Here is a 10,108-nt window from a genome sequence, read left to right on the forward strand (position 1 = left end):
GGATGCCTCCTGGACGCCTCCCTGGTGAGGTGTTCCGGGCACGTCCTACCGGGAGGAGGCCCCGGGGACGACCCAGGACACGCTGGAGAGACTATGTCTCCCGGCTGGCCTGGGAACGCCTTGGGATTCTCCCGGAGGAGCTGGATGAAGTGGCGAGGGGGAGGGAAGTCTGGGCTCCCCTGCTTAAGCTGCTGCCCCCGCGACCCGACCCCGGATAAGCGGAAGAGAATGGATGGATGGATGGATTGAATAAATTCACGGTAACCGTGTTTACTAGCTATAATAAACATTGTTCATCGTTTCGATAAATTCTTTATAGTCAAACAATCTGAAGTTCATTATTTTAAAACGATTCTGCTTTGTTTTTTAACGAATGACGGTTTCACTTCCGGGGCAGGCGGAAGTCAAAGCGCGCACCACTTCCGGGGTTGTTCGGTGTTTCTGCTGTGCGTGCTGCGGTACCCTGTGTGTTTCTCTTCGTGGTGTTTGCTCCTTCCCGGCCGCCGTCCTGCCGTCATGGCGGCTCACCGGAACAGCTTCATCCGCCTGCGGCTGCACTTCGACTACCCGCCGCCGGCCGCCGGGGACTGCCGCCTGTGCTGGCTGCTGCTGGACGTGAACGCGTGTCGGGTGGTGGCGGACCTGGAGAGCGTCATCAGGGACAGGTTCGACATCAGCCGCCGCGGCGTCATCAGCCTGTTCATGGAGGACCACTACCTGCTGCACACCGAGAGCATCCACCTGGTCCGGGACAACGACAGCCTCAGGTGACCGGAACCGGAACCAGCGGTCCAGCCGGAGAACCGAGTTTACTCAGCATGTCAGAATTCTAACGTTAGGGTGTAGAAAAAGTCTGTTGTGTTGACATCAGACAGGATGAAGCCATGTGCTGCTGCTGCTGCTGCTTCTCCTCATCCTTCTCCACATCAGCCTATCTTCATCCTCCTCTCTAACACCAGCTGTCCTCATGTCTTCCTCACTACATCCATCCACCTTCTCTCTGGTCCTCTTCCCTGGTAGCTCCATCCTCATCATCATCATCACCAACATCCTCACCATCTCTCCTCTGGACGGGTCCAAACCATCAGAGTCTCCAGAACATCTCACCTCGGATGTTCCTCTGATGAACTCATTTCTGATCCAACCTGGTCGCTCCTGGAGAACCTCAACATCTTCACTTCCTCCACCTCCAGCTCCACTTCCTGTCTTCTGTTCAGCACCACTGTCTCTAATCTGTCATGTCTGTCCTCACCACTGTCTCTAATCCGTCCATCATGACTGTCCTCACCACTGTCTCTAATCCGTCCATCATGACTGTCCTCACCACTGTCTCTAATCCATCATGGCTGTCCTCACCACTGTCTCTAATCCATCATGTCTGTCCTCACCACTGTCTCTAATCCATCATGGTTGCCCTCACCACTGTCTCTAATCCATCATGACTGTCCTCACCACTGTCTCTAATCCATCATGACTGTCCTCACCACTGTCTCTAATCCATCATGGTTGCCCTCACCACTGTCTCTAATCCATCATGACTGTCCTCACCACTGTCTCTAATCCATCATGGTTGCCCTCACCACTGTCTCTAATCCGTCCATCATGACTGTCCTCACCACTGTCTCTAATCCGTCCATCATGGCTGTCCTCACCACTGTCTCTAATCCATCATGGCTGTCCTCACCACTGTCTCTAATCCATCATGGCTGTCCTCACCACTGTCTCTAATCCATCATGTCTGTCCTCACCACTGTCTCTAATCCATCATGGTTGCCCTCACCACTGTCTCTAATCCATCATGACTGTCCTCACCACTGTCTCTAATCCATCATGACTGTCCTCACCACTGTCTCTAATCCATCATGGTTGCCCTCACCACTGTCTCTAATCCATCATGACTGTCCTCACCACTGTCTCTAATCCATCATGGTTGCCCTCACCACTGTCTCTAATCCGTCCATCATGGCTGTCCTCACCACTGTCTCTAATCCATCATGGCTGTCCTCACCACTGTCTCTAATCCATCATGGCTGTCCTCACCACTGTCTCTAATCCATCATGGCTGTCCTCACCACTGTCTCTAATCCGTCCATCATGACTGTCCTCACCACTGTCTCTAATCCATCATGGCTGTCCTCACCACTGTCTCTAATCCATCATGGCTGTCCTCACCACTGTCTCTAATCCATCATGACTGTCCTCACCACTGATAAACTCTGCCCTTCATTCTAACAGCAGGTCCTCTGTCCCATCAGACACCTGACTATTTCCTCTACTTGTTCCACCCAGCTTGGATCTGTTTCTTCACCTCCTCATCACACTCATGATGTAAATTCCGTTAATAATGTGGATCTGCTCAATCAGATTATGTATTTTGTAGGTTTGATCTTTATGGTTGGTTATCAGTAGAGGTGGAACCACAACCACCTCTGGCATGATGGGGTTTCTACTGGTCTGTTGTTTAAAAACTGTATTTAAGTTTTTGTTTGGAGTCTCTGTTGCCTTGCCGATCAGATGTGGGAGAGGAGACAGATTTTTTTGGACAGTCCATCAACAGCCCTGTGATGACGTCCCTCCTCTACACTGACATTTGTTTTTATATACTAGGCAGGTAGTCTGCTGAACTGTGTGAGTGTGGATCAGAAGTGGACATGAGACTCCTTCTGGGCTCTCTTAAGTTGGTCTTTTCTTGTCTTGATATTCCAGTAAAATTCAACGTGTTATAGATTATCCTAAGCCACCGTCTCTCGAGCACCAAACGGACAACAAACTAGGTAACAAAAGTGAGATACTCCGCAGAGGCCTTAGAGGAGAATAAGCTCTGATTCTCCTGACCAGTGGGAAAAGAGCAGAAACCTGTGGAGTGACCTGAATGTCTTAATTGCCCCCATTCCGTAGTACCTCTTGAGGGGAAAAAGTAATGAGTGGGCAGATGTTACTGTCCCTGTTCTCTCCACTAAAGCGATGTCCCCAGTCTGATCCGACTTCTGATTGGCTGCTCTCTCAGTACAAATCAACCACAAACATCCCCAGTTATCATCATCATGATCACTTCTCATATCTAGAGACATTGTCCTGTCTCTTAGAGCTAGTAGCTGCCCCATCGATCTAGAATCACTGAAACCCTTAAAGGTACGGGTTATGCCTTCAATAACCCTAAGCTTTTTGTTCTTAGTGAGCAAAGTAGCTTAGTCCAAACTAACATTCATTAAAAGTGTTCAACTGGTCTTCTGGATGTAGATGCTCCTCAGTTGCTCAATCTCGTTGTGATTTCTCCAGGGTGAAGGTGCAGTATCTGCCTCGTGTGGTTGGAACCAGCTGTGAAAACCACAGAAAGAGATCCAAAGAGCCGGAGGATGTGTGTAAAAATGAAGTCGGTGTGGAATGGAAGAAGAAGAGGAAAAAGGAGAGTGAGGCGAGCCTGGAGAGGAGTGACAAGCCCACGTCAGGTGATCAGAGGAGTAAGAAGACACCAGGAAAGACCGCAGAGAAGAAAAAGAAAAGGAAAAAAGACGCTACTGCCACCAAACCAGTTCCATCGCCTCCGAACAGCCCAGTCAGGGTAGAGCAGCCAGTTAAGGGCAAGAGGAAGCCCCCGATGGTCCAGAACGTCTCTTCGGACTCCAGCACCAGCAGCAGTGAGGAGAATGAAGCTCCCAGAAAAACAGCTGCCAAGAAACCAGCAGCCAAAAGTCCGTCCTCCATTCCTACTTCTTCCAGGGCACATCCAACCACCACATCCAACCACATCCAACCACACACCCCGGCATTGTCTTCCTCCTCAGAAACGTCTTCTGACGAGGCCACTAAAAAACACCCGTCACAAAGTAGAGTGGTCAGAACTACAACTCCTAACGGAAATACAAGTAGAACCAACACCCCCTCTGCCCTGCAGCCCCCACACTGTGACCAGAAGCAGGCTGCCAGCACAGCAGCGCCCCCCCGTGGCCAGCCAGTGAACTCCCTTAGCTCCAGCAGTGAAGAGGAGATCCGACTGGTGATCCGACAGCCAGGACATCAGCCTGGCCGTGGTGGGGGGTCACCGGCGTCCTGGAGAGGTCGTGGCCAGTTGACCAATGGGAGCTGTGGGCGTGGGGAGCGTGGGAGGTGTCAGCGGAGAGGGGGTGTCACGACACCCGGGGGCAACTCCGACGTCAGCTGTAACGGAGCCAAGGAGCCGTCCTCCACCGTCCTCCAGGTGTGTGTGTGTGTGTGTGTGTGTCCTCCAGGTGTGTGTGTGTGTGTGTGTGTGTGTGTGTGTGTGTCCTCCAGGTGTGTGTGTGTGTGTGTGTGTGTGTGTGTGTGTGTGTGTGTGTGTGTGTGTGTGTGTGTGTGTGTGTCCTCCAGGTGTGTGTGTGTGTGTGTGTGTGTGTGTGTGTGTGTCCTCCAGGTGTGTGTGTGTGTGTGTCCTCCAGGTGTGTGTGTGTGTGTGTGTGTCCTCTAGGTGTGTGTGTGTGTGTGTGTGTGTGTCCTCCAGGTGTGTGTGTGTGTGTGTGTGTGTCCTCCAGGTGTGTGTGTGTGTGTGTGTGTGTGTGTGTCCTCCAGGTGTGTGTGTGTGTCCTCTAGGTGTGTGTGTGCGTCCTCCGCGTGTGTGTGTGTGTGTGTGTGTGTGTGTGTGTGTGTGTGTGTGTGTGTGTGTGTGTGCGTCCTCCGTGTGTGTGTGTGTGTGTGTGTGTCCTCCGTGTGTGTGTGTGTGTGTGTGTGTGTGTGTGTGTGTGCATCCTCCGTGTTTGTATGTGGTGTGTGTGTGTGTGTGTGTGTGTGTGTCCTCCAGGTGTGTGTGTGTGTGTGTGTGTCCTCCGCATGTGTGTGTGTGTGTGTGTGTCCGTCCTCCAGGTGTGTGTGTGTGTGTGTGTGTCCTCCGCATGTGTGTGTGTGTGTGTGTGTGTGTGTGTGTGTGTGTGTGTGTGTGTGTCCTCCAGGTGTGTGTGTGTGTGTGTCCTCCAGGTGTGTGTCTGTGTGTGTGTGTGTGTGTGTGTGTGTCCTTCAGGTGTGTGTGTGTGTGTGTGTGTGTGTGCGTCCTCCGCGTGTGTGTGTGTGTGTGTGTGTCCTCCAGGTGTGTGTGTGTGTGTGTGTGTGTGTGTGTGTCCTCCGCGTGTGTGTGTGTGTGTGTGTGTCCTCCGCGTGTGTGTGTGTGTGTGTGTGTGTGTGTGTGTGCATCCTCCGTGTGTGTATGTGGTGTGTGTGTGTGTGTGTGTGTGTCCTCCAGGTGTGTGTGTGTGTCCTCCAAGTGTGTGTGTGTGTGTGTGTGTGTGTGTGTGTGTGTGTGTCCTCCAGGTGTGTGTGTGTGTGTGTGTGTGTGTGTGTCCGTCCTCCAGGTGTGTGTGTGTGTGTGTGTGTGTGTGTGTCCGCGTGTGTGTGTGTGTGTGTGTGTGTGTGTGTGTGTGTGTGTGTGTGTGTGTGTGTGCATCCTCCGTGTGTGTATGTGGTGTGTGTGTGTGTGTGTGTGTGTGTGTGTCCTCCAGGTGTGTGTGTGTGTCCTCCAAGTGTGTGTGTGTGTGTGTGTGTGTGTGTGTGTGTGTCCGTCCTCCAGGTGTGTGTGTGTGTGTGTGTGTGTGTGTGTGCGTCCACACGTTTGGGTGTGAGACCAGCTGCAGGTGGATGTCGATGGTGTGATGTCATTGTGAGTGTTGTTCTCTGATTGGACAGTAGCTGTTTGGGGCGGGGCTTAACAGTGGAGGCGGTGCCTGATCTTGTCTTCCTGGTACTCGTGTTGGTGTGTGTGAATATGGGTGAATGTGGTGGTTGTGGTGCTGTTTCCGTGGATACAGAGGTGATGCTGCTGTACTCGTACACAGACTGGAGCAGAGACTGCCAGACGGGACTACAGCTCCATGCCGCTGCTCGCTGCCCCCCCCCAGGTGGGTCAGAGGATCGCTTTCAAGGTGAGACTGTCTCCTGTCATCATCTCCTCCTACTGCTGATACCCCGGCTGTGTCCCAGATAGCCCCCGGTAGTGATCAACCTCCACCAGGGGGGCCGGGGTCCCTTTTGTCTGTTTGGGGGGGGTTCTTTTGCTAGCACACACAGCTATCGTGACATGACCTCGTGTCTTCAGCCATCGGTGTTGTAGTCGTGCATCTTGTGCGTTTTGTTCATGGAGTCCTTTCTCCAGATCACAGCTCAATACAGTTTAATCACTGTTCACAACAACCAGGTGCTGGGGGGGGCCTTTTGCTCTTCATGTGTCTCTGTCACTTGTTTATTTTTCCTCAATTACACGGTCATGTGATAGCTCAACTTCATTCATGGTGTTTGTGGGTTAGTCTGGGGCATTTTCAAAATCTATCCAATGTTTGCCACCAAAATTCATGCCCCATAACTATTACTTTACCCTAACTATTACTTTACCCTAACTATTACTTTACATAACTATTACTTTACATAACTATTACTTTACCGTAAATATTATTTACCATAACTAATACTTTACCCTAACTATTACTTTACCATAACTATTACTTTAGTGTAACTATTAAAGTGGTGATGGCTCTAAAGCCAGCTCTAAAGCGGTGACTGGATCTCTGACGTTTGTGGGTTTGGTGTCCTAACCAGTCCTTTTGCCTTCACAGCTGCTGGAGCTGACGGAGAACTATTCACCAGAGGTGTCAGATTTTAAAGTGAGTGTACTAATGTCTTCAGCAGCCACCTGACATGATGTGTTTGTACACCACAGTACTGAACAGCAGTGTTTTGTCCATTTCAGGAAGGAAAAATAGTGAGTTTTGATCCCAGCACGAGTCAGATTGAGCTGGAAATGGAGACTGTCCCTCTGGGTAAGGATCATCTCTCCACTGGAGATAACTGACAGGAATCGGTTCAACAGATCACAAAGTGAGATGTTAAAAATGATCATAGGTTCAAACACGAGGCCAGAAATGGGTATTACTGTCTGTAACTGCTCCCAACGTTTCTTTTTCTGAGATAGAGAAGCCACGCTTCGACTGATGTTTGTCCAGTATTTATTTCTGCGGTAATACCGCAAACACCGTGAAAAACTGCAACGAAGTATTACAAACACAAGCATCTTATCAGTCCAAAAATATGATACAAACATGAATATTATGCACACAAAGTAAAAGTAAAAGACAAACATACCGTGTGCGCTTTCTGCCTCGAAATTTAGGAGGAGTTAGGAAGTGTTTTATTTGTTTTTCTGACCACACAGCTTCCCTTTTTCTGCCACGGTCTGCTGCATGTGGTGTGTAGATGGCTTCAAACAGAGCAAACCTCGCCACACCCTCTAATCGATTAGGCAGGTAAACTACTGATTAGTGCAGCTGCTCAGTACAACATAAAAGTTTTCCCAGTAGATGTCGCCACTCCTCCCCAACAAAGGTAAACGTCAAAACAAACTATTTACAGCATTTTAACAAGACAAAAGAAAACTAAGAAATTCCACTCTGTGGTAATGAACACCTATGGACAGCAACACTCAGCAGTGTAGTGGTTACACTGGTTAAGGCTCTGCCCGTCAGACGTGAACAGATCATGTGACTGTTTAAACAAACTATTACTTTGAAAGGGGCCGTACTTCCTGTGTCTGTGAGGCTCACACCCCCGTTTCTCCACCAGCTCCTGCAGAACCTGGAAAGTTTGACCTGGTCTATCAGAACCCCGACGGCTCAGAGAGGGTGGAGTACGCAGTGACCCGGGGCTCGCTGGTAAGGCGTGGCCCACAGCTGCTGGGGGGCTGCCCTCCTGACAGGGACAGTCCAACCTGTGGGATGCATAAAAGCCATTTTATTGGTTTTTATTTTGTCATGTGTTGTTTTGCCCACAGTCATGTGACCTACATATATGCCACTGAACATGTTAAAGGTCCTGTTATGCTTTTTTTTAGTCATCCTCCTGCCAGACTGTCAAACTTCTAACCGTGTACTTTTGTCTACTGTGAGGCTTAGATCATTCAGAACTTTGTGTTTTAAAATAATCTGTATACATTTTATAGTGAACTGATTTAAATATCCACTAATTATTTTTCTAAGCAGGGAAGATATGGCACAAAAACAGATTGACACAGTGTGTTATGGTGTAACATTCACACTGATGCTGGTGAAGCAGTCACATGAAGGTTTCCTCTCCCCCAGGTGACAGAACGGTGGGACGCGCTGCTGGAACCCAGGCTGATCCTCTGAACATGGAACAGTTTCACTGACAGACCTGTGTTAACAATCAATACGGCCAAAAGATGTGATCATTATCTTATCATGATGGTTTGTTATGTTGTCTTTAAGTAGATTATTACTTCACACAGAAACATGACTATCAGTTTGACAAGTCGTTCCTTTTTAATGGGGATTTGATTTGAATCCTTTTTTTTAAATTTGTGGAGGAAATGAATGATTGTTTCTAGAACTGGGATAAAGCGGTTTTAATTTGTGCAGTGGTGTAACTGAATATAAAAATGTCTTTCTAATAAAACTGAGCCCTGTTTTTACTCCAGGTTGTTTGCCAATTACATAGAAAAACATTTAGTGCTGAAATGCATGAAACACAAAATAGTAAAAGAAAATCAATTATAAGTAAAGTTCAAAGTATCTGAATTGTAATGTAATAAAAAATGAATATCCCAATTTAAGAAGTCTCTCATACAGGTTGACTATCGTGCGTACGCCATTTGAATGTCACTTCCAACACTAAATAGTGAAGGTAGACGCCTCACTCCCCCTGCAGATATTTGTTATTAATTCATGCTCAGACGAGTCAAACCTGGACCTTCAGCTGCACTGGGACGGGTAGCAGCTGAGTGACGCCAGTGGGATGAGGATCAGCACCTCTAAATCCGAGGCCATGGTTCAGGACCAGAAAAGGGTGGTGTGCCCTCTTCTCTGGAGAGTCTTTACCCCAAGCGGAGGAGTTTAAGTATCTTGGGGTCTTGTTGACGAGTGAGGGAAGGATGGAACGTGAGACTGACAGATGGATCGGTGCAGCTTCTGCAGTGATGCAGTCGCTGTAGGTCTGTGGTGGTGAAGAAGGAGCTGAGTCGTTAGACGAAGCTCTGGATTTACCGGTCAATCTAGGTTCCTACTCTCACCTGTGGTCAGGAGCTTTGGGTCGTGACCCAAAGGACAAGATCCTCGATACAAGCGGCTGAAATGAGTTTCCTCCATAGAGTGGGGGGGGGCGCACCCTCAGAGATAGGGTGAGGAGCTCAGTCACCAGGGAGGAGCTCGGAGTAGAGCCGCTGCTCCTCCACCTCCAGTGGAGCCAGCTGAGGTGGCTCGGGCATCTGTCCAGGATGTCTCCTGGACGCCTCCCTGGGGAGGTGTTCCGGGCACGTCCTACCGGGGGGAGACCTCAGGGAAGACGTAGGACAAGCTGGAGGGACTATGTCTCTGGGCTGACCTGGGAACGCCTCGGGCTCCCCCCGGAGGAGCTGGAGGAGGTGTCTGGGGAGAGGGAAGTATGGGCATCCCTGCTGAGACTGTTGACCCCGCGACCCGGCCCTGGATAAGAGGTAGATGATGGATGGATGGATGATGGATGGATGATGGATGGATGATGGATGGATGGATGGATGGATGTAATGATGGATGCTGGATGGATGATGGATGTAATGATGGATGGATGATGGTTGAATGATGGATGGAATGATGATAGGTGGATGGATGTAATGATGGATGAATGATAGATGCTGGATGGATGATGAATGTAATGATGGATGTAATGATGGATGGATGATGTATGTAATGATGGATGGATGATGGATGTAATGATGGATGCTGGATGGATGATGGATGTAATGATGGATGGATGATGAATGTAATGATGGATGGATGATGGATGTAATGATGGATGGATGAATGTAATGATGGATGGATGGGTGGATGGATGGATGGATGGATGGATGATGGATGGATGATTGATGTAATGATGGATGGATGGATGGATGGATGGATGGGTGGATGGATGGATGATGGATAGACGGCTAGATGGATGTAATTGTGGATGGATGATAATTGGATGTAATGATGGATGCTGGATGGATGATGACTGTAATGATGTTGGATGATGTTGGATGAATTAAAGCTGAGTTATTGGTCTTCAGATTTCGGGAGGAGCCAGAGATTTTCTCACAGAAGGACTTCCGGTGGTTTGCGTGTGA

At 49.1% G+C, this 10,108-nt stretch overlaps 1 protein-coding gene across 1 annotated transcript; it reads left to right on the plus strand.

Annotated features, from left to right (window-relative positions):
* The first annotated feature begins 415 nt into the window (after positions 1 to 415).
* coil (coilin p80) lies at positions 416 to 8,555 on the plus strand. Its single transcript, XM_068336542.1, has 7 exons — positions 416 to 767; positions 3,280 to 4,198; positions 5,799 to 5,885; positions 6,573 to 6,620; positions 6,707 to 6,776; positions 7,576 to 7,664; positions 8,091 to 8,555. The coding sequence occupies exons 1-7, from the start codon at positions 517 to 519 to the stop codon at positions 8,136 to 8,138; spliced, it is 1,512 nt and encodes a 503-aa protein (XP_068192643.1). The 5' UTR covers positions 416 to 516; the 3' UTR covers positions 8,139 to 8,555.
* Positions 8,556 to 10,108: the final 1,553 nt, after the last annotated feature.

The sequence above is a fragment of the Antennarius striatus genome, chromosome 16 (genome assembly GCF_040054535.1).
Source record: "Antennarius striatus isolate MH-2024 chromosome 16, ASM4005453v1, whole genome shotgun sequence".
NCBI classification, from domain to species: domain Eukaryota; kingdom Metazoa; phylum Chordata; class Actinopteri; order Lophiiformes; family Antennariidae; genus Antennarius; species Antennarius striatus.